This window comes from Callorhinus ursinus, unplaced genomic scaffold (assembly GCF_003265705.2).
Source record: "Callorhinus ursinus isolate GAN/ISIS: 27379988/994484 unplaced genomic scaffold, GSC_fseal_2.0 scaffold75, whole genome shotgun sequence".
NCBI classification, from domain to species: domain Eukaryota; kingdom Metazoa; phylum Chordata; class Mammalia; order Carnivora; family Otariidae; genus Callorhinus; species Callorhinus ursinus.
The window spans coordinates 1,499,277-1,523,378 of NW_027397137.1; the positions used below are offsets into that span (position 1 = coordinate 1,499,277).

The 24,102-nt window shown below is 45.0% G+C and overlaps 1 protein-coding gene across 1 annotated transcript in view; it reads left to right on the top strand.

Annotated features, from left to right (window-relative positions):
- Positions 1–24,102, top strand: part of PCP4 (Purkinje cell protein 4) — a 52,627-nt gene that overhangs the window by 15,472 nt on the left and 13,053 nt on the right. Inside the window, exon 2 of the mRNA XM_025863543.2 lies at positions 10,270–10,321. Within this exon, the coding sequence (XP_025719328.1) occupies positions 10,270–10,321 (52 nt within the window). The remainder of the gene's footprint in view (positions 1–10,269; positions 10,322–24,102) is intronic.

A 24,102-nucleotide genomic window follows, 5' to 3' on the forward strand; every position in this document is an offset into this window, starting at 1 on the left:
TCCCTCCCTCCCTCCCTCCCTCCCTCCCTTCCTTCCTTCCTTCCCTTTCTTTCTTTCTTTCTTTCTTTTTTTAAAGATTTTATTTATTCATTTGAGAGATAGAGAGCTTGAGCGGGTTGGGGTGCGGGAGAGACAGAGGCAGAGGGAGAAGCAGGCTCCCCCTGAGCAGGGAGCACAACACGGGGCTCGATCCCAGGACCCTGAGATCATGACCTGAGCTGAAGGCAGATGCTTAACTGACTGAGCCACCCAGGCGCTCCTGATTCCAGGACTTTTTTTTTGTCTTTCTTTCTTTCCTTTTTGGTCGTATATATAAAGGTATAATTTGCATATAGTAAAAGCTACCTTGTTCAGTTTATAGTTGATGAGTTTTGACACAATTGCTGTCTTATCATTGAGACAGAGACTGTTCTACCACCCCATAAAGTTCTTTGTGTGCCTCCCTGAGGAGAATTGACAGCAACCCATGTCTTACTGTGACTCCTTTCTGAGCTGAGTTGAATAAACAAAGCAAGGTGACTGTATCGGCCTATTTGAGATACATGAATTTGAAAATTTAGAGGTATGTACTGTAAATGAACTTAATAGGAAAGGAACTCATCCTAATTTGAACTTACAAGGTACAAAGCAAATCCACAAAATTAGAGGAACCACACAGAGCAGAGACTGTTCTACCACCCCATAAAGTTCTTTGCGTGCCTCCCTGAGCTCCAGAGCCTACATTCTTCGCCACCACACCCTAAGTAAAAACAATCCCAACTTATGATATAAGCTATTCGCACTGCCTTGAGGATACCACGGTCACCGAGGCCTGCACGGGGCTTTTGTAACTGACAACTGAAGCGCTAGGACTGCAGGGAAATGATCAGGAGCTTGAGGACAGTTCCGGGCCCCGTGAACCACTCCCGAGTCTCCAACCGCAGGGAAGACAGGACGTTCAGTGACAGCAGCCTCAGCCTAGTCTTTAAATGTGTTTCTGTCCTGCCCCCTAAGTGGACACTCTGCCACCTGCTCAGGGAAGCTCTTCAGGAAGAGACGGCTAGGGAGGCTCCCTGGCCATAGAGCAAAGAAGAAAGTGCCTCCGGGCCAACACGGGTCCCTGCTGCTGTCCTGGGCTCTGCTCCGCACCTCCTCCTTCCCATGCATGCGTGGCTCTGGGCTGGGCACAGGGTTTAAATGGGACACTTCACCTTCCGTCTGGCCCACAGACAGCATCCCGCCTCCATGTGTTTTGGGGTTCAGGAGAGAATTCAGCCCATGCCCGTAGAATCACATGCCCCAGGCAGAGCAGGGACCCCGAGGGGTGTGGAAGGAGGATGCCCTCCTGTGTGCTCTGGGCACCGGAGGCCAGGGGCGCCCTCGTTGTCCTCCGAGACCAGAGTTTGGGGCATCCTGGACGAGGCCAGTGGCATAGCTTTCTTTGTGTGAATCTAGTTTTCCGCCCAAATGGAGAAACATGTTGCTGTTGGCATCCCTAATCTGCCAGAGCTGCCCTAGCCAAGTACCACAGGCTGGTTGGCTTGAACAACAGAAATGTATTGTCTCACGGTTCTGGAAGCTGCCAAGTCCAAGGTCAAGGCCTCAGAAGGCCGTTTCCTTCTGAGGCCATGAGTGAGAATCTGCTCCAGGCTCTCACCTTGGCTTCCAGGTGGCCATCTTCTTGTATCTTTCCCTCAATGCATGTCTGTGTCCACATTTCCCCTTTTATGATGCCCTCAGTCATATTGAATTAAGGCCCATCCTAAGGACCTCATTTGAACTTGATTACCTCTGTCAGGACCTGGTCTCCTAATAAGGTCAGTTTCTGAGGCACTTGGGGTTCGTACTCAATTTTAGGAGCACACAGTTCAACAAATAACCCTGCAAATGTTGCGGTGAATTTGAAGGGCCATTCAGAACCTTCTCTGCCACCCGTTTTCAAGGAGAATTGACAGCAACCCAAGTCTTATCGTGACTCCTTTTTGGGCTGAGTTGAATAAACAAAGCAAGGTGATTGTATCACCTTGATACATGGATTTGAAAATTTAGAGGTAGGTACTGTAATGAACTTAATAGGTTATGAACTCATCCTATTTTGAACTCACAAGGTACAAAGCAAATCCACAAAATTAGGGGATCCACACAGACGCCATTAAAGTGTTCTTAAAGTTCCAGCATATTCCAGTTATGAAGTTGTATGTGTGGCATGTGGCCATTTTTATAGAACAGAGACTATTTATGCATGTCCACACAGAAAAAAGAAGGGAAGGAAACATTCTGGAATATTTCATGAACTATTAACAAAATTTAACCCTGATTAAGTTGGATTATATGTAGTTTTATGCTTTCCTCCTTGAACATTTATTTTCTGAAATTTTCATAATGACCATATCCTAGTTTTATAAATGAAAAAACAGTGTTATTTAAAAAAGAAAACTGGCACAGGAAAGGTTTTAAAAATATGGGTGTAGGGGCGCCTGGGTGGCTCAGATGGTTAAGCGTCTGCCTTCGGCTCAGGTCATGATCTTGGGGTCCTGGGATCGAGCCCTGCATCGGGCTCCCTGTTCAGCGGGGGGTCTCCTTCTCCCTCTCCCTCTGCTACTCCCCTAGCTCGTGCTCTCTCTCTTTCAAATGAATAAATAAAATTTTTTAAAAAATTAAGATATGGTTGTAGGAAAAGTATAAAGTGAATTTCAGTAAGACAAACCATGCACGGATCCCTAAAAATGAAGGTCCTTTTGTAAGCCGTCTGCCTAAACCACAGCAATGCTAATTATTTCTATTACCATAAAGGTCAGGATAAAGACGCTAGGGGCAGAATAGCGCATCTGGGGTGGAATTTCGGCCCGTGGGTCTTTCCGCAGTGAGAGTGAGCACAGGGAGAAAAGTGAGGAAGTACGGAGGTCAGTGCCCTTGTCTGTGAAGATCCCATCACTTTTTCTTTTAACCAACTATTTTTTTTTTTTAAACCCTTCCAGCTGTAGTTCTCTTTTGACGTTAGTTTCTACACCGTTAGGGATTAAATTCGTGGAGTTTTAATGCTCCATTTTCGGAATGGAAAATTATAGGTGATTTAAAGTATCAGTGGCAAGAAATTAAATCTATTCTGTCCTTATCACATAACGTTGGCATGGAAGTCTCTTCTGCTCTTCAGACAAATTCAGGGGCTTTGATTTGGAAGAGGCTTTTAATGATGTGCCTTTGATGTTCCTGAGAAGCCCCCTGTTCAATGATCGTGGTGGCCCTAAGCAATCATCAACTACCTGCTGGCTAACCCAGCTGTTCAGCCCACTTCACCGCCGTGACCATGGCTTTGCTCCACTGTTCATTTAAAGTCTGGTATTTCATTCAAGAGACTGGCAAAACTCTGTCCATAAAGTGTTAAATATAATACCATAGAAACACACATTTTTGTTTCTTTATAAACACGGTGAGCAAAAGAAAACACAGAAAAAGTGCTGGGAAGGGTGAACTGAGATCTTCGGGGACAATCCCTGTCTTGACGTCTCCCCTGTGTAAGGCATCGATTCTGGGAAGAATCTGCAATATTCCAAATGTTGTGGTCCCTGAGCACGGCCCACACCCCAGACAGGAAGATTCGTGCTTTTCCTCTTATTTAGGACCCATCTGAGAAACTGCTCGTCACGATGCTACCATTTCAGGCAAGCTAGAAACCCTGAAACCATTGGAAATATGAATATCAACAACAGCACAAAAGGAAGACAGCACCGAGGAGAAAAATTACTTACGCAAAAATGCATCACCAGGGGATAGACGGCGTTAAGTAGCACTTGCTAACAAGAGCTTCCAAGCCACCATGGGAATGAGATGGATTTTTCTTTCCTTCTTTTGCCAAATCTCCGCAACTACTTGGTAGACAGACTCCAAGAGAGGCCAGATGTTGGAAACAGAGAGCAAGGTGCTTTAAAAAAAAACCAAAAATGCCTTGAAACAGGTACTTTCCCCTCTTTTGATGTGGACATGCCATCCAGTTGGTATCACCGAGTAACACCGCCTCTGGAATACTTTGTCACTGATGGAACGGGTCGGGGGCGGGGAGCATGCCTACTTGCTACCAGGTCCTGACGTGTGGCCAGAAGGGGCCAGAGGTTAAGGTCGTTCCTTCTCAGAGGTAGGAGCAGAGACTCCAGTAAGGGATATCCCCAGCGATACACAGCGGGTGTGGGGGCCCTGTGACTCACACTGATCAAGATGTGGAAAAGCCCCCTTGATTCCCACTCTGGTGAGCCCTGGTGCCTCACCTCTGCCCCTGATCTTACTCATCTTGGGTCAAGCTCTTACCCAGCTCATAGAGATGATTGGTTTATGCCCTGTCTGTCCCTCCAGGTTGTGAGCCAAACAAAGTCAGAGAATGTGCCCTTCTCCAGGGGACCCTCAGGGCCCAGCCCAGTGCTTGGCTCCCTGGAGAAAGTGAACAGTCCAGGAATGAGTCTCTCCCCTAGGCTGTGTCTAAGCCTCTGTCTGACACTGAACCCGTACCCTTCACTGCAGATGGTCTTGCACATTGGTGAATATACCTAATTTTGACAATCTGTTTTCGTAAGGAATCTTTTATTTCTTAGGCTGGGAGAGACCAAAAGCCTTTAACTGGAGCATTTTCCTTCTGCAGCAGCAGTGAGAGGCTGATGCTGGAGCAGTGAGCAACCTGTTTCACTGTCACTGGAGGAGTCTCTTGGGAGCCTGGGAAGAAGGAGTAGAGAGTAGGTGGCACCCTGGGGACCCTGGGGATGGCCTGGGACATTTACTTGAGAAGGCTCTTTGTTTCCCAAGCTTATGGGGGCTTTGGAAGTGGTGACTCTCTAGTCAAATCATGTCACTAAATTAAATAGCAAACCAATAAAGATACAGTACAGATTTAAACATATTTATTTATTTGTTTCAGAGGTAGAGTTTAGTGATTCATCAGTTGCATATAACACCCAGTGCTCATTATATCACGTGCCCTCCTTAATGCCCATCACCCAGTTACCCCCTCCCTTCCCCCTTCCCCTCCAGCAACCCTCAGTTTGTTTTCTAGAGTTCAGCGTCTCTTATGGTTTGCCTCCCTCTCTATTTTCATCTTATTTTATTTTTCCTTCCTTTCCCCTATGATCCTCTGTTTTGTTTCTTATATTCCACATATGAGTGAAATCATATGGTATTTGTGTTTCTATGACTGACTTATTTCGCTCAGCATAATACCCTCTAGTTCCATCCACATTGTTGCCAATGGCAAGATGTCATTCTTTTTGATGGCTGAGTAATATTCCATTTAAATGATACGGGTATAGCTTCATAAAATGTTCTCAGACTGTCATTTGGACCTTAAATTTAACTTGCTAAAATTCATTTCACATTCCATTCTCTTCAAACTTCTGGAATGGAAAGTAAATATCTGATAATGGCAACCTGTGTCTCATCCTGAAGATGAAACAGTGTGTACTGGCTGAATGATTTTCCAAGGAGACATAATTTGTCCAGTGTTCTGAGTTTGCACTGATGCAGAAGGAGGTTTTGGTAATTTGGTTTCGTCTACGACGTATGATGAGCATACCCAATTTTACAGGTGTCAATGGCAAAGTATGAAAGCTGAGCGCCCCCCCCCACCACCACTGCAGTATTCTGGAAGTCACATAATAAGAACTTGCAAAATGACAGCACAAACTCATAACCTATAGTTGTGGCCCATGAGAAAGCTGGAAATTGAAGTTTTCAAAGACTTTATTAAAATAAGTTTCCAAATCCTTGAAATTACATAACTTCTTGAATCTTTTGCTTCCTTTGGGGGGAACGTGTGACCAGTGCCTGGTGGAGCCACGTGGAGCCTGAGGCAAAAGGAAATGTCAGTAATACCAGTCGATCCTGTCTTCGCGTACAATGTTGCTATCTTGTTATGATGACTTTTCACGGTACTTTTGATTTTCTAAAATATTACCTTAAGATATATATATTTTTTATCTTTTTAAAGCTGTATTGAGGTATGATTGACAAAATTGTAACATACTTAGAGCGAACAATGTGATGGTTTCATATATGTGCACGTTGTGAAGGATTCCCACCATCGGGTTAATTTCCACATCTCTCACCTGACATACTTACCTTTGTTTTTTGGTGGGAACACGTAAGTTCTACTCTCTTAGCAAATTTCAGTGATACAACACAGTATTATCAATATAGTTACCATGTTGTACATTAGATCCTAGACTTTATTCATCTTATTGCTGAACATTTGTACCTTTTTACCAAAGGAAGTATAGATTTTACAGCCAGCATGCAGGCAGGTGTTTGCTGAGTGTGTTTGTGAGGGTTGGGACAGCACCTCATTTTCTATTTAAACTGGCACTGTGAGGACATAGGTGCTGGTGATGTGTGTAGACCCCTACATGTAGCATACAGGTGATCAGCCATACCTCAATCTCCATGCCAAGCTCAAAATGCAGGAAGAAATGGATCCAAAGCCACTTGTTTACCAGAAAGTAGGTGTGGTCTCCTTCACCATTGGAATCATATCGAATATGAACTGTGGTTTTGCAACTTGGTTGAAAGAGTCACCCAGACAAATTCATATGCTGAGTCAGATACCTTTCAGATGTCACTTCAGACTCTGTCAGTGAGGACCCCTTGGGCTCCACAGGCTTCAGGCAGGTGTGAAATGACAGGATGCACCTCCTGGCCACACCACGTGTCTCCACCTCTGCATCTGCTGCCTGGCACTTCCTCCTTGTCCCCTGGTAGATGCCAGAAGTGAGACCTCGCTCAGCCGAGAAGCATCAAGAACTGGACTGGTGAGGGACAGCAGCTGGTGGCTTACTCGCTGACCTTTTCCTGCTGGGGTCCCCTGGGTCACGCCGCTCTCAGAGGGGCAAGGTCACTGTAAGGTGTAGCTGTCAAGCCAACTTGATGATGAGTCCCCCCTCTCTCCTTCCGCCCTCATTCCAGGCGCCCTCTCTAACAAAGCTGTAGTGCAAATGGCATTGGCCTCAGGCTCTGCGTTCTGGGAAACCAAATGAAGACATATTCTTTGTTATTTTCCTGTAGCTCTTGGTGCAGTGGGACTGTCAGAAAAATTACTTCAAAATTTATACCTTGAAATACCAATCCTGCCTTTTTATGGATACATGGCATGTACTAGATTTTCAGAAAGAACTATCATGTACCCAGTCTTTATTTGGCTCCTTTTAATTGGGAGTTTATTAAATTCCGGATGCTATCTTCTTATTAGTTAACATCACTGGGGAAGGACGCCTCCCTTCTGAGAACCGTGTGAGTTGCTTGGCAAGTGTTTAAGGGTTGGGGACAGTCCTCTCTGGCTGCAGTTCTGCCTCGTTCCCTCCGGTATCCTGCCTGGTTCTCTGCAGACTCTGCAGCAGGCATGCCCACCACCAGCTCATGCTGGAGGAGGTTACTTCAGTGTTGCAATCAGAACGTCTTGTGTCGCATCCTTGGAAGGCTATTTAGCATTTCCTGATGGCAAAATGTGGACAATATACAAAGAAGGAGTTTCCAAGAAAACGTGTCTGTGCTCTAACAAGCTGAGTAGTTTTTGCATTTGTGATTCTAAAGGTAAATTGAGTGGAATAAGTTTTCTCACACGAGACCATCTGTCCCTTGAAGGGGTCTTGGGAATGCTGACAGGGACGCTTTCTTGACATGTTAGAAGAGAGGATGCCATTGTGCCCGCGAAGGATGGGCACAGAGCTGGCCTGAGCAGCAGGCATGCTGATTTCAGATGGCTGAAGAAGGAAGGGACTGTTATTCTTCCAGACACGTAGGAAAGCTTGGAAGAAAGTGCTGGGTCTGGAGTGCGACAAGGTGTAGTGGTGGGTCCCAGCCAGGAGTGTTTGATGAATGTGAAGTTGTTAGCATGGGGCTGGAGTTGACCAGGAGAGGACCTGAATGAGAACATCTGTGCCAAGGGCCATGACAGGGGGCTGATGGCAAGAATCATGGGATAAAACAGTCATGCGTGATCACCACTGTAGACCCCCCAGAATAGGAAAGCTCTCAGATCGTTCCCCACAGTGCTCAGCCTTCCCCTTAAAAATGCTGCAAGGTCTCAGGGAATTCTGAAATGAGATACTCCTAGTGAATAGTTCGTTTTCATCAGGATCATTTTCTGATCCGAGACATCTTCTCCTTGTGACATCGATCAGTTTCATTTTGCCTCCATCAGAGTAGACCTGACACAAAACCCCTGTCTTAGAAATACTGAAAAAATGAACTCCTTTTTTCCCTGGGCACATTTCATGTTGGATCTCCTCGGGCTTCTAAAATGTGATCTTTTATGGAATGAGGTATTCATGACATTTGAAAGGTGTCACTGTTTAAGGTACTTAAAGACAGTGAGGGTAGAGTGCGCTCCTGTTTTGCATTTGTCTTCCATTTAATTTTGACTTTATTCAACTCTACAACCCTGTCCTTTCATTCTGTGAAATTCACTACCCCCCACCCCCGCCCCCGGCCCATCTATGGATTATGTGGGGACGGACGGAAGGTTTAAACACTGAAGTGTTCAGTTTCCGATAGCTGCCATGCAGCTGGCTGGATCCTCCATAGCGGTGGCCCGATTCCCTTCAGTTGCCACTTAACCAGCCTTGCAGTTGAAGAGGGCACTTCAAAGTCGGGTGAGAAGAAAGGAGTGTTTTACTTGCAAATCTACTCTATTTAAGAAATGTGTCATTTATTTAAATGAAGATGATGTATACTCCTGCTTGACTGCTGAGGTAACGATGCCATGACATGGGACCTAAATGAAGTTTGTAGAACAGTTGATATTTGGCTCAGAACTGTAGGTGCTCTCCATGGGAACACATGGGCAGATCTAGTGTTCCGAAAATTCAAGACGTTCCAAATTAAATATGAAGACGGGGCCCACATTTATATAACCTTTCCAACCTGTGGCCTTTCCTTCCTCCTCCTGCCACAGAGAATTGGTTCATCCTCCCAGAATTAGGACTGGATTGGGTGGGCGTTTGCACTTCATGGTGACTGGGTTGGGGTGTGTGGTGGCTTGGTGACACCGGGACACTTGGCTTTGTCACCTTCTCTCGAGTTATCCTCGGCAAAAAGCAAAAAACGTACACAGGGATGGTCAAATTGGTTAACATGATTCTTTATCATTCACCCTATTTATTTATACGACTCAGAACCAGAAAGCAAGATTTTTCCAGATGATCCATCTACTGTTATTCAAGAGTTGACTAAGGATCTGGGAATTTCTCATTACAACATTGAACACTAATTGGAGCTGATAATTATTTTTATGATACTGTTTTTAGACTGGAGCCCTGGACACAAATATAAATTTTGAGGAAATCTTTACCCCTTAGTGAGAGTCACCTATAGAGGTTGCCTCCTTGCCCAGCACTCTGTCTCTCTTCCCAGGATCTTATTTGAATAGTTATGTAGCCAAGACAATCCCGGCAAGTCTCTAACCTCTGGACGCCAAAGTCCCATCTCTAGTCTTGACTGTGTCACCAACTAGTTCCTGACCTTAGACAAATCAGGCTCCCTTCCTGGTTGTGTTTTATTCATTTGAAAGTAAAAGACTTCATAATCTCTTCAATCTTTTTCAACTTGAAGCATATTTGCAATAATGACCAGAAAATTGGATTGACACAATACTTCTCTCTCCATGGACTAGAACCATTCTGAGCATCATGTTATTTAGAGATAGTGGTTGGATAAGCTTTGAGGAAGCATGCTTGTGTGTTGACATGTGTAATGCATTTCACAGGGCTCCCCAGACCTCACAGAGAATCTTGCCCAATGATCCAAGACTGACCATAAAATTTTCATGCTTTTGGTCAACCTGGTAAAATGAAAATGCGCAACGTAGGCTTGCACAATGACAGACAGATGACTCAACAGTAGGAGAAACTCTGACTACAACCTAATGTTTTTTTAGTCGATCAATTTTTTTTTTTAATCTCAACATTGTGATTGGAATGAGAACATAACTGTGTAGGGGCCATCATTGACCAAAGTGATAATTCTCATTTTCTCACAGTTGGCTGTTTTCCTCATATTTCAAATGAGGTTTTCCTCCATCAACAATAGCTTCCCATCTGGTGTTCCTTGGATGTGGGCGAGGGGGGCAGTCTGTGCAATTTGAATGGATCCTTTCTGGGCTTGACCCTTTCTTGGTCTCATGAGCACCATGTTTTTACCATCTGAGCTCAAGTAACATAGAACATGATATAATGCAACAGATATTTGAAACACTAGAAGTGATAAAAATAATAATATATCTGATAACAATTTCTTTCCCCCCTTTTTTTATGCCTTTAGCGACAAGGTGCTGGGGCAACCAATGGAAAAGACAAGACATCTGGCGAAAATGGTAAGATGACATGAGTTGTCCAGATATTTCCTTGCATCACCTCTGCAACCTCTCGCCCATGGCCGGTGTGGGTAATGTCTTCCGTGCAAACCAGCTTACTGTGTGTGTTTGTGCTTCGGGGTTAGAGTGGATCTGAGCAATTCACAGTGAGGACCATGGTCTGGTTTTACAAAGAAAACCAAGCTAGTTAAATGTGGTGATAGGAACGGTTTCCTTCCCAAAGGAGGACTCCCATTTTGGGCAACATGATAATTACAATGCAAATATAGTTCTGTGCTTTCTTCATTAAGGTTGGTGAGACTTGTCGGAGTTGTTGTGAGGATAAAATGAGATCAAATGAGATAAGTGCTTTGAAAGCTGTGAAGCGCTCCTCTCCTGACGGGAGGCTCTACAGTCTGCTTCAGCCCTCCCTAGGACCCAGAGCACAGCGCGGGCTCCAGGAGGGGGTCTGGATTGGGGAGCGGAGGCAGCGAGTTGCCAGGGAATGTGAATGTGTGGTAGAGGCCAGAGTGTGTGCATCCTGGGCAGCAGTCTCCACGCTGGCCTTGAGTTGTAGGAGCGAACATCGTATTTGTGGATGGGGCCTGAGACTCGGAGAGCGGGCGCTGGCTGTGACCGCAAATGGGAAGAGGGTGGACTTGGGAGGAGACCCAGCCGGGTGTGAGCCTGGCCCCCAACTTTAGCGGCTTGAAGGGGCGGATGCGTGTTAATGAGGACTATGGTATGCTCCTGGTGAAGTTAGATTCTGGATGTTCTTACTTTTTGTTGTTGATCATGAAATTAACTCACCTTTGTGGAAAACTGGTCCTGCTTCGTGCTGGATAGGGTTTGTGCCTGTGCCCCCTCCTTCTGTTGTGCGTCATGCCGCTCTCCATACCAGCTGCAAAAAACTCCCTGGGTGCCTTCTGGGTCCTCCCCTGGGTCTGCGCTGGGGCCTGAGCAAGGCTCAGGTACTGGAATCTTCCTCTGTGCCATACTCTGTGGCCTGCTGACTCACCCACCTGTTCTGGGCCATCCTTGCAGGCACACCAGGGTGAAAGGTCATTATTTGAATGAGTAGAGTGTGTCCATTCGGAGCTGAGGGCCCTTCCTGCCTTCTCTGTGTGAGTCAGAGGTGGGCTGTTGGCACAGAGGTCAAAAAGCAGAGAAGGGCAACATGAGAGTTGCACACAGAGGAGGGCGGAGGGCCCCCCAGCAGCTTGCTGGTCTCCCTGGTTTGTGGATTTGTAGCCATGTCTTTCCTAGAGGCCTTCCGCGGGCCCCACAGCCTCAGGATCCCAGGGTTTTATAGTCAAGTCTTTCAGAGACCTGCTGCTGGGACAGTTCTCATGCTTTTGCTCTCCCGGCTTCTTTTCATTCTTAAAAATTCTCGAAGACCCCTAGGATGGGGTCTTGGGGTTGGTTCCCATATTGGAAATTAAAAGGGAGAAAATTTTAAAAAGGTTTATGAATTAATTCAGTAAAAATAAAGTGATAAACCCATGACAAGTTCATGTAAATAACATTTTAAATGGAAAAGTAATGACATTTTCCAAAACGGAAAAGACTATTTAGCAAAAGGATAGCAATGTTTTACATGTTTTTGCAAATCTCTTTAATGTCTGGCATTAATAGAAGACAGCGAGCTGCCTCAGCATTCCATCCCGTGACATCTCACATCGGGTCGGCTCAGGAAAATTCCACTGTGACCTCCTGACAGAACGCGATTGGAAAAAGCAAGTCATACCCTAGTACTCTAAAAAAAAATTCTGATCTGAGCGCTTCCTCAGAGGAGGGCTGCACTCCCAGGGCACCTGGTCCACACTCGGAGCGTTGCTGCTCCGGTATGACTGCCGTGTCATGCGTGAGGAGTCTGGACTCTGGAGATCAGGCAGAGTCATGGCTCAGAAATGACCAGACCGCTTGCATTCACTGCCTCTGCGCCTCGGCTCTACCCTGGTAGAGCCATCCCATCCCATCGGTCCTCCAAAGCATGTCTGCACCCTCAGTGCTTTGCGCAAAGACAAGCATCAGCTGTTGGAGAAGACACACCTTTCTGCCATTCTGAGGCATGGCATTCTTTCAGCCCAAACCCCATCTCTTCTAGTGAAAACCAAATATGTCTCTTCTGGAGGTACAGAAATCAATGGAAAGAAAATATCAAGATGCCGTGGATAAAGCTTTCCTTTATATAATTCTAGATATTAGAGGATATTCACTTCTGAGTCGAAAAAAGGTTGTTTAGAATTAGAGATTATTCAGTACTTGTAGAACAAAGGTGCTGTCTACATTTAAGTTATTAACATGTTGCACTTTGACTTCAGACAAAACTGCTCACATGTGATAGACGCACACGACATTTTATTATAATATTGAGTTTGTGCTTTGCCTCTAAAAATGAACAAAGACAAAAAAAAAATGAACAAAGACATAAGTCAGTAACAACCCAGCAATGATTGGGGTAAAGCCTTGGTCTAAAAGATGTTTTCTTAAATATCTAAGTCGCTTCAGTCCTTGTTCTTAAATTTGTAATACGAGACTATCATCTGGGAATTTGTTTTAACCTATTATTACATTCCATTGAAATTCAAATTATTTTACTCTGTCATCACAGGTGTCTTTTAGCTGAATGTATATTTCCTGTTAACACAAATGAAGCTGCCCACATGTGTGGAAGGAACAGGGACCCATGAGAGTGGAACCGTGGAGCATAGAACATCAAAATGTCAGGAGAGTTGGATCATGGTCAATTAATCATAAAATGATCATTCCCAAATTTCATTAGTTGTCCACAAGTCAAAGTGTTCTTATTACAATTATTATAAATTTACTCTAGGCCGCCATTTAACACTTAAAGCAATGAAGACCATGGCAGTGAGTTATGAGTGCCTGGAAATTCTAATTCAGATCACAGAAGACACCTGTCAGATACATGAAAACTCCAGAGGGATCTACATTGTTGGCTCTGCTGGAATTTTGTTACATTAAAAATTATCTCAAGAGGGCCACTGACAAAGAATCTGGATTCTTGGTATTCCAAGATTATCTTTACTGATGGAGTTGTTGCTGTGGTGTTTACGGATGTGAGATAGGATATTTATCCACTACACATCCAGAATGCCCCTGAATTCTTCCTCAGTCTCTGGGATGCCAACCTCTGGATACACAACCCAGTTCTTCATCACATCTGCAGTATGGAGATAGGTTTTTCAGAAATCTTAGGGTTATTATTATTTTTTAATTAAAAAATGAATTCATTAGGCTCTTGTTGGTCAGAGATTTTTATTCCTATATGAAAAAAGTACCTTCATTGTTTGATTAGTTTAGGCCAAGAACTTCATTTGTTACCCTTCTTGAGTGAAATGATAGTTCATAGCTCCAGTTAAGACTCATCTGCTGTGTTAAACTTAAACATGTTTATAAACACAGACACAACTGTCTGACTCTCGATTATTCAGATTATTCACCTCCAATCACCAGTTTGGTTGCAAGCAAATGGTTTTTGTTTTTGTTTTTGCAAGACAGTAATTTTCCTCAATGTCTTGATCTGTATCTTGATACTTGTGCTTCAGAGAGACTCCAAGAGTTAAAGGTTTTATCAACATAGAAAGTTGGAAAATACTGGAAGGAGAGTGGCCGCTGGGAGGCCTCCAACATGAAGGAAAGATTTACAAATAATAAACCCCTGGCAGAGCTTACTTTCAGAGCCTGGAGGCTTACCCAAGCTAAATTGAATTTCCAAAACTGGAATGTATTTCTCTTGATTTAGTGAGCCGTGGTATATTTGTTTCTGGAAAGCTCTGTCTTTGGGCGTGGAGGGCATGGATGCACCTGATTTAAGAAAAGGATCCCCTCCCATCCAGGCTGTGGGTAAACGTCCAGAAAGAAGGTGCTATTCTGTGCCATCTGTGGAGCTCACTGCAGTTGTAATTTCTTTGAGGTGTGAGTGCCTGAGCAAGAATGCAGGTGTGCATTCTTGGGTAGGTGTGGCCCTTCTTTGGAAAAGAGGTGGTGGCTTGAGAAACTTCTAGTAGGTGTGGGGATATGCTAGGACCACATAACGTTCAGTTTGCTTTGATATGATTATATGATTGCTAACAATGAATAAGATCAAACGTTGTCCTGGGTGCTCTCCTCTCCTTGTTTTGAATAAAACGCAGACACACGGAAATTTAAGTTTATCTCTCCTTTGGATTTGAGAAAACACACATGCACATACTGAAATTTGGTTTCTCTGCTATCAAGTAGGTGGAGATATTGAGAAGGATTTGTGTTTATAGACAGACTTAGACACTACCATTAATCTGGGCATGACTGTGCAAACAAGAAATGAAATTCAAATGTTTACCCCCAAAGCAGCCCCCTCTCAGCTCCAAATCACTTAGTAGAGAGCAACATTTTTTCTTTTGGTGTTTTTGGTGTATGATGACCTTTTATACCTGCAAATGGACATGGGCAGATGTTGCCTAGGACACATCGAAGCTGCCAGTTCTCCTGGTTTGTGGAGGTGTGTGGAGTGAGGCCTCGAGTACATGGGTGGATGAGGAACCGGGAGTAGGAGGGGTCCAGGAACAAAGGGGACTGAGTGCTTACTTTCTCCATTGAGCGAGGAGGTCAATCAATCTGGCAGGAGACGCTGCCTGGCTGATCCTGTTTTTGTGCACAGGACGTTTGGATGGAAGGTGAGAGGAAGAAGTGTAATTTCTAGAAAGGCTACAGAGGCGTCACGTCATGCAACCACTGAGGCAGGGAGGTGACCCGGTTCCGCTTCAAATGCAGGGTAGGAGAGACCAGAGTTTAGGGCCGACAGAGCGAAGGTCACAGCCCGCTGGGTGGGTTTGCGACATTCCTGTAGGCCGGCGTGTGCAGGCATCTGGAAGCCAGGATCTCTGAAGCTCTGCTCCACAGGGAGATCTAATACGCCAACTCTGCCTAAATCTCAATGGGAGTTTAGGTGGGAACTTGCCATCCTCTGCTAAACCTCTTTGAAAAGGGGAAAAAAAGAATTCAGAATGTTGAGCAGCAACATGAATCGGAAATACCCCGTTTAGAATGTTTACAGCCCTCACCTGGCGGCGGGAAAGCACCTCCCCAAAGTTATCAATCTCTCAGGTGTGCAACGATTACCGGGCCAGAAAGCTCTAAATCTGTCTCTGGCTGGTGTAATCAAGCCTCGAGCTGCAGGGAGCCCAGAATTCGCCTGCTGACATATTGCGAGCGCTGCCGTGAACACCACAGACACATGAAGCTTTCAAGGCGAAAAATCAAACGACTCTGGTCTCCATCTGGGGACTCTTGTCCCTTTCTCTCTTTCTTTTTCCATACTCAGAACAACCAGAAAAAAAAAAATCAAAACCAGAGTGATAAGACACGAACACGGCTTTCAAATATTACAGCAGGATCTGCTTTTCTTCGCTGTCAGTGTGCAACGCTCGGAAGATCTATATTCCAGAAGGAAGGGATGGGCACACAAGGTTGCTTCTGATATTGATCCAGGGGGAGAAAGAATGAAATTGGAATTGCTGATTAAGCCAGGCCTTTCAACCACCAGGCTCTGCACACAAACCTGGTCAATGGGTATTATCGTTCAACAAATGAGTCGATCCGGCGTGAGGGTTATTTTAGGGATTAGTGCCGACAGGAAATTTATTACTGTTAATCTTAGTTCTACCAGTGATTTTATTTTGAGGGGGGCCTCCAGGTTGAGCATTACAATGACTTCGGTGTGCAGGTCATACTTTGGATAGATATGGTGCTTCGAATCTACTGTCTTCGGAGTAAACAAACTTGAAGGGTCGTCAATAGGAGAGGAGAGTTGTATCTGCTCCTAGCGGTCAGTCTCTACATCTGTGTACATTGGCATAGCTTAAAATGCTCTCATGCATGACCTTCTGTCTGATTCCCTGGCAGCCTCGGGAGGGGGGCCGGGAGGCCATGTTGGGCGAAGCTCCTCGTGAGGTCGGTGATTTGTCCAAGGTCACACGAATCACAAGAGGGAAGTTGTGGTTGTCTGGCCCGCAGGGCAGACGTGCCAGATTGTCTCCATGGACACCCCCTCCGGAGATGCCTCTGGGCCTGGGGTCTTGTTGCAAACTGGCAGTGAGGGTGGGCTGTGGCCTGAGCCCATGGAACAGAATGAGCCTGACAGGCTTACACCTTGGCCAAGCCAGAAACCAGAGTCTCAGCAGCACCAGCACCTCATCCGCTTAGTTAACCGGCCTCTGGAAAAGATGTGTGATGTCAGACTCGTTACAGGGACAGCCACATTAATTTTTTAAATGAAGCAGTGTGCTAATTTATGGGCTTATCCATATTTTCCTTCTTCTTCCTCTCTCCCTCCCTCCACCCCTTCCTTCCTTCTTTGTGAAACTGAACATTGGATAACTTTAGACCAGCTGAAGATAGAAGTCTGTTTCATATCATATGGAGAAGGCCCATATGCCTTAGCGGAAACCTGAAGGTATAAATTAGGTTGAAAGAATTGCCTTTTAAGATCTCTTCAAGCCCAAGAAGCAGCTAGGACCGGGAACATGGCGATCCTTCTTTTCTTTGGAATCCTGCCTTAATCGGGACACGGGAACATCTCATATTCTGCTAATCAATTATTCATATGGAAATAATATTTCTCAAGTGCTTGAAAACATTTTGCTCTTTTAAGCATGTGAAACACTTACAATTTTACTTATAGAATTCATTTGCACAGCAAACAGCTTTTCAGAAGAGAGAACCGACTTGAATCTCAGCCTGGGCTCTCCGATAAGATGGTTTAAATTTGTAGGTTTCATATTAGTGAGTTCGTCTGTGATTACAGAGGCATGTGGGAATGCTAATGTTCCTTCTTGAGAAAGGGTGTTCTTGGTAGATAGTGGGCTGAACTGTCTTCAGAAACTGAACCCCCTCCCAGGCTGGAGCGGCCCTCCCAGTTGCAGGAAGAGGAAGCCTTGAGGTCCTTGTAACCTGTCTCCCTGGGCATCCTTCCAGCCACCACAGCTCTTGCTTCAGATCCGAGGACAAAAGTCACCCTGCGTCTTCCAAGAAAGCTCTTTGCCACTGATTCTAGAACATAGCTTTGGGGAAAGTCCCTGGGGCGTGTTGTGAGCTTATGTAAATTCCACTCAACACTATTGACTGGTTTCTTCCAGCATTCTTCATCAGTAACAAGTGGGAGTTTCTGATCAATACTAATTAATTGTGACAATTTGGCTTAATTTGGACCATTCAATCAAGAAACAGCACTATTTTGTTCCATGTACGATTTTTATTCTCTCCTTAGTGGGCTTCTCCTTGTTTTCAGGAAGTGACTGATTTTCATGAACTTAAGCAAGCTGAGAACAGATTTGCCTCTGAATGCTTCTTTAAAGAGTTACTTCAAAATGTGATAATGGGTGTAGCCGACTGGCTGAGTCACTAAGGCAGAGGGCAGGTGGCTGCGCCCTTGCTTTTTTGGAGGAGTCAGGAGAGCAAATGCTGTTCACCAGCCATGCGCTCTGGAAGACAAGACCTAGCGAACTCTTTCCGGGTGGTTCTCTGATTGACACCTCCTTACCTTTTTCACTTTTTGTGAAGGACAGGGCCACCAATATCAGGGTCTAGGGGACCATGAAAACACGGCCCCCTTGTTAAAAACGATTAAAGTGAAACGTAACTCGCCGTGATGAGTGTGGGGCCTACACACGTTGTCCGGCTATGAAGCCAGCCTCTAAGGGCACCAGATACAACCTTTTTTCTTTAAAACTATTCAATAGGTACCATTCATTTTATAACACATTTTCTTTCCGACACTTTAATCTGCTGTCCTGGTTTAAGCACAGCAGATAGATAATTGGGAAATTTTTAGGGTATGAAAAATTAATTTGAATGTCAGTAATCTTCCAAATAAGGAGCACAAAACCTCTCCAGTCTTTATACTTGCCTTCCTTTGTGATGGACTTGGCGAATCCTCCTGGATCACTTTGCATGCCCATTGTAATTGTGTATGATTTCTGGTTTTTCATCCTACTTTGTAGAGGATTACAGATGGCTCCAAAGTCTTTGGCCTGTGGAGAGGGAGTTCTACGTCTCCTTCTCTTACATCAGGGTAGGTGTGACTTCTCAGACCAGCCGCACACAGAAGAGGGGTGCACGGGGTTTCTGGGTCCAGACCTTAAGAAACCGGCAGCTTCAAACTTTTTGTCTCTGGGAACACTTGCTGTGGGAGAAGACTGTGGCCACATGGGAAGTCTGATACCCTGAACCCATCACGTCATGAGTAAGCCCGGGTTAGCTGTGTGGAGCAGCGGCTTGTTGAGATGCCCGACCAGCCAGTGATGGTGCCGTCTCTCCCAGCCCCACAGCCAGATGAGTGGTGAAGTTCCCCCAGGTGACTCCAGCCCCAGGACCCTCTCGCTGCAACACATGGAAAGCTCCGTGCTAGAAGTGCCCGGCTGAGCCCATGCACCTCCAGAATCGGTGGGCGGAACAACCGCTTCCTGTGTGTATGCTGTTAAATTTTGGGAGAGTAGTACCTACTCTCTACCACTACATACCTACACCTGTCCTCTTTACTGGCCTGTAGTTTGGGTCTCCCCTCCCTCCACCCTTCCTTCAAGTCCATCCTGGACTGTTTTCTGTTCTTGTTGGTAGGAATGTAATCTCTTCGGGAAGCCGAACTTTAGGTTCTTAAAAACCAGAACAGGGATGTTGCAAAACTGTATCAACTCTAGCCTTTTTTTGCACATTCGTTCAAAAAGTATTTGCTCAGCACCTACTCTGTGCTAGACATCATTATCAGAACGAGTAATAGAGTATTTTAAAAGAGCAGTCCTGGGACAGTGGGGTTGGAAGTCCTTGGTGACAAATAGATGGGCCATGATCCTGGGAGGGGATGGAGGGTGCACCGCACCCCTGAGTAACTTGAGGAGAGTTAACTACAAAGGGACTGTTTGCAAAGACGTGGGTAGGGTTTAGGGAAACCCACATGGAACAGCCTAGCTCCTCAGACTAGCAATGGCAGAGCCTGAGGGGAGGAACCAGAATTCAAAGTGGATGGGTGTCGGAAGATGCAGCCTGACGGGGGCTGTGTTCTTCTGTTGATGGACATACCTGAGCTGCAGCGACTGTGCAGACTTGTAGGGTTGCCAAATTTAGAAAATAAAAGTACGGGATGCTCAGTTAAATTTCAGTGTCAGATAAGCCAAAAAAAATTTTTTTTAAAGTATTAAGTATGTCCCATGCCATATTTGGGACATATTTATTATACTAAACATTTTTTCATTGTTTTTCTGAAGTTTGAATTTATGGGCAGCCTGTATTTTATATGCAGCCCTAGCAGAGAAAGAGGCAAGGGATTCAATACCCAGATCTCTCTCTGTCTTCTGTTTGCCCATAGTACCATCCATTGGAAGAACCCAACCAAAGCCACAGAACGATGGTTAGGAGAAGCAGAGAGCAAATCCAAGGAGCAAAGTTTGAAAAACTGCATTATGCCTTGCCCATGCACTTTTCTCACTGAAACTTGGGTCATCAGCTACCCCTTTCAGTCTTCCCTAATTAAAAAATGTAGCTTATTATACGGTAAGTGATGGTGGCTCTACACAGACAAAACGGGCAGGCTTTTTGTATACAAGTTCTAGATTGGTTTCAGAAAAAGCACAAAAAAGAAAGAAAGGAAGGAAGAAAGAAAAAAAGAAAGGAAGGAAGGAAGAAAGAATTGTCATTTATTAATATTATCCTTTTAACTGTGTAGTGTCATTGGTTGGCTTCATTTTTTTTTTAATTTTTATTTATTCACGAGAGACAGAGAGAGAGAGAGAGAGAGAGAGGCAGAGGGAGAAGCAGGCTCCCAAGGAGCAGGGAGCCCGATGCGGGAGTTGATCCCAGGACCCCGGGATCATGACCTGAGCCGAAGGCAGAGGCTTAACCGTCTGAGCCACCCAGGCGCCCTGGCTTCATGTTTTTAAAGGGAGGAAACCTGTCAGCTCTATTTTTGAAAGAGCAGTTAGGCTGTCCGTGAAGGTTAGTGTGTTTTCCAGGTGGTCAATTTAAGACCCCAGCTCCTCTCCGGTGTCATTCAGGAGCAAAGGGAGGTGGCCGAAGACTGGGGAGGGGTACTTAATAGGAATGCAGCCAAGAATGTGTGCGTGTGCACACACGTGTGCAAAGCTGTGCACATCTCACCCTGGTCTAAAGGAAAACCCAGATGGAAGCCCAGGCCAATTGGGAAATGGGTGTGTGTGTGTGTGTGCAGAGCAGGTACCGTCACCCCCTCCCGAAGTCGGGTTTATCAGGGCAGGAGGGAGGGCCTGCAGTTTCAACCTCCTGGGATTTGGGGCTACCAGAGTCCAGACAGGGCTGGGGTGTGGTCAGGCACCCTCCAGTGATCTGGGTCTGGAAGCCACAAACCGAAGGCTTCCAGAAAAGCTGCCTCCCGGTGGTCCATTGCACCTGCGGTTGACTCTACCCAGCTGCCCTGAGCCACAGGAAGAGTGGGGAGAAGGGGGGCTGCCACTGACCCCAGGTGCTGCCCAGGAGGGCTGGAATAGCAACTGCCAGCCTGGGGCTTAGGAGTCTAGCTGGGAGGCACGCAGCACTGGGCTCTCCCCGGGCAGTGATTCAGACAGGAGATGCTGAAATTCACCTTCACTGTCCTGGAGAGGGATCAGGTCGTAGGTTGAAGTCCTTAGTTTCAGAACCTTGAATTAAACTTCAGACTTGTGACTGCAAGGTCAGCTGTTTCAGAAATATGAGAAACAACCATCTCTTTCTTTTAATCAAGTGCAAACCAGAGCCCAAATCTCCCTTCCTCTCCTTCGCCGCACAGCCAGGGGAATTGTTCTTTTGGGCATGTCAGGGAAGATAATTTCCCGCAGAAAGGAGGACTTGAGCCTATTTAATAGAAACCATACTTTGAAAGTTCAAGAGGAAAGAAGGATAACCAATATTATGGAATCACTGGATTTGAAATGTAATTATTTATAAACTTTGCTTTTTCCAATATTAATTTGAAGGCGTATATATTATTATCATTTTTAATAAAAATTGTTGCTTGTGATGGAGAAGGCTAATTATTTGCATATCACTAGATTTAATTTAATGAGACATTTAAAAAAATTTATATTTCCCTTGAAAGTTACCTCCCTCCCCCCGAAAACTGACTAGAGGATGCTCTTAATCTGGAATTCCTCGGAGTTCTTGCCAGAGAACTCCTGTGCCAGGAGCCACTTTCCGTTTTCCTGTTGGGATCTGGAATTGATTCTCTAACAGACCAATGATCGGCTAAAAGATGTATTGATTCCATAGATACAGATGGGTGTGGGGTGGGGGTAGGAAATGGGAAGACAGAGACAAAGCCTCCTTCACATTTATGAGAATACTCCTTCCAGTAATTTACGATTGTGCGAAATGGAAGCTTGCTGCCATTTTTGTGCTTGGCAAGGGGCTTCTTCAATACTTCTAAAATGCCTTCTTCTCTTTCTACCATTCCACCATCCCAGACCCTGAAGATAATTGGAAAATTGAACTGTGCTCCAGCATTCATTTAGAAAGCAAAGTGTCCTTGGATGTCAGAGAGCAGCTGTCCTGGCTAGATGCTGATGAGAGCCAAGTAATTTCCACGTTAGATCTTCCTATCATAAATAGCTCACAGACCTGAGTGCAACAGAATCGACCTTTGAGCATGGTAGAACTCATAACCCACAGCACAGAATCACTCATTGTGCTAATCACAATGGAGACTATGAGTCTTCTTGCCTCTGACCTTTCTTAGATTTCAGAGTTTCAGAGTTTCAATGCAAACATAAACCCTTTGGCAGTTTGAATTGATGTGCACTCACCAAGATTCAATTTCCCACCAGTCCATAAAGCAAGCGTTTTTATAGTGTGCTTTGCAAATGGGCTAGGTCATCAGAAACAGCCCATGAGAATGTGTGTTGTAGATTATAATGCATTTTCTGCCTACAGAAGGTTCTCTAAATGTTCCTCCCAGGTAGTGGCACTCAATAATTATTTCATAGGAGTTTCAGAAGAAGATAGAGAAATGTTTAGCATCGACTTTTTGCTGGGTTCATCCATGAATTAGCTGGCACCATGCTACCACCCACCTCTGCAGTATTTTGACATTTTAGCCAGTTGCTTTTAGGTTTTTCTTTGCTTTTCGGCTGTTGCCCTGATTGCAGTACCACTGGACCTCCTCGGCTGGCTGTATGGTTTGGCAAGAAAACCACATCTGCCTCTCCGTTTGCTTACCAAGGGGTGGGTGAAGAGGAGATTCTGTTTTTTGTCCCTGCCATTTGTGGCTTGGTCATTGGCTGGTGGTTCACCTGTGGCGAATAGTTTCACATCTCTTGGGCCCCATTCCTCGCTGTGGGGCAGTGCTGTGTTTGGGCTCTTGCCGAATTTTGATGCTTTAGGATCCTGTGGCTGTCGCCTTCTGGGACACTAGAGGATGTTTGACTTCTTTGGATTTTATGTTCTGCACAGATTGAGGGAATATTGCCTGTGAGTCCGAAGAAGAAATACGATGCTATTTCTCGGCAGAGGCAGTGGAGGGGAAAGAAAGTACAATGGGCAGAATCTGAATAGGATTGCCAACGGCTGTGATAACAAATATAACTATTTCAACAAAATGGGAAAATTTGTTCTTTCATTTGGATGGACTGCATTCCCACATTGCTGCCTGCAGAACACGGACAGAGGGCTCATTTCCTTGGACTTTCCTTGGTATGCTTTTGGGTGTGCGAAAGGCTGCCTGACCAGTGGCTGGACTCCTGGTGTGGACAGGTGTAGACAACAGTGGTCCACTCATCACAGGAACACAAAAGAAGGGGGCAGCCTCCTACCGCTGAAATGTGCACACCTGCGCACATAAAGAGGCTGCTGTCAACCCTCCTGCTATCCCTGAAATTAAATTGTTCCTGCAATTTTGCAGCCAGAAAGTATGCCAATTTTCTTTTGAAACTTTGTAATCATTTCACTTGTGGGTTTGGGCAATGCCCCTGGTGCCATGCGCTACTGGAATCGTGTGTGGGGCTGCCAACAAGTGCCCCTCTAGACCCTGGCAATGGAATATTGAGTTACAGCCACTTTTTGAAAAATGTCTCGCTTTGCATTTTCTATAAACCCAGCCCATCAGCACTCTAAATTATGGCAATGAGTGGAGGATTTGAACTATCATTTGGAAATGAGCCAGATTAGTTGGTAGAAGGTTAGAATCGTGTCTTAAAATACACGGTGAGCTACCTGTAGATAAAATGAGCAGTCTTATTCTGTTCACACATCTCCAAGTTGAACAAAACCGTAACATCTTGCCAGTTACATATCTGGCATGGAAGTAGACTTTTAGGTCACCCTAGCCATCCACAGCTGGCAAAATATATCCCTGGTGTGTATTTCCTCAGTTCAGCTTAAAATGACTTTAGTGAAAGGTCGGATGCCTTAGCTCCGGGGAGCACTTCCATTCTCTAACAGACCAATGTTAGACATTTTCCCCGAACGTCCTACCTAAATTGGTTTTCCGTATCAGATTCTTGATATCAGCCTCTATTAATGTTCCTTTGAGCTACTGCAACCCAAAACGGATATTTTATCACTGCTTACATTTTTGATCTAGACGGAAATGCTTCTATTACCTCTGTTGATCATCAGAATGCTTCAAGGGATGTTATTTCAATGCTTGTCCTTTGAAAAATGATTTTTTTTGAAAAACAAAAAGCTATTTAGAAACTGAATAAGTTTGGATGATGTTGCCTGACACTGGAAATTTCTCTGTTTTTGGAATTCTTGCGATAAAAATACTTGGTTTTATTTTTGGTCTGTAAGGACTTCTG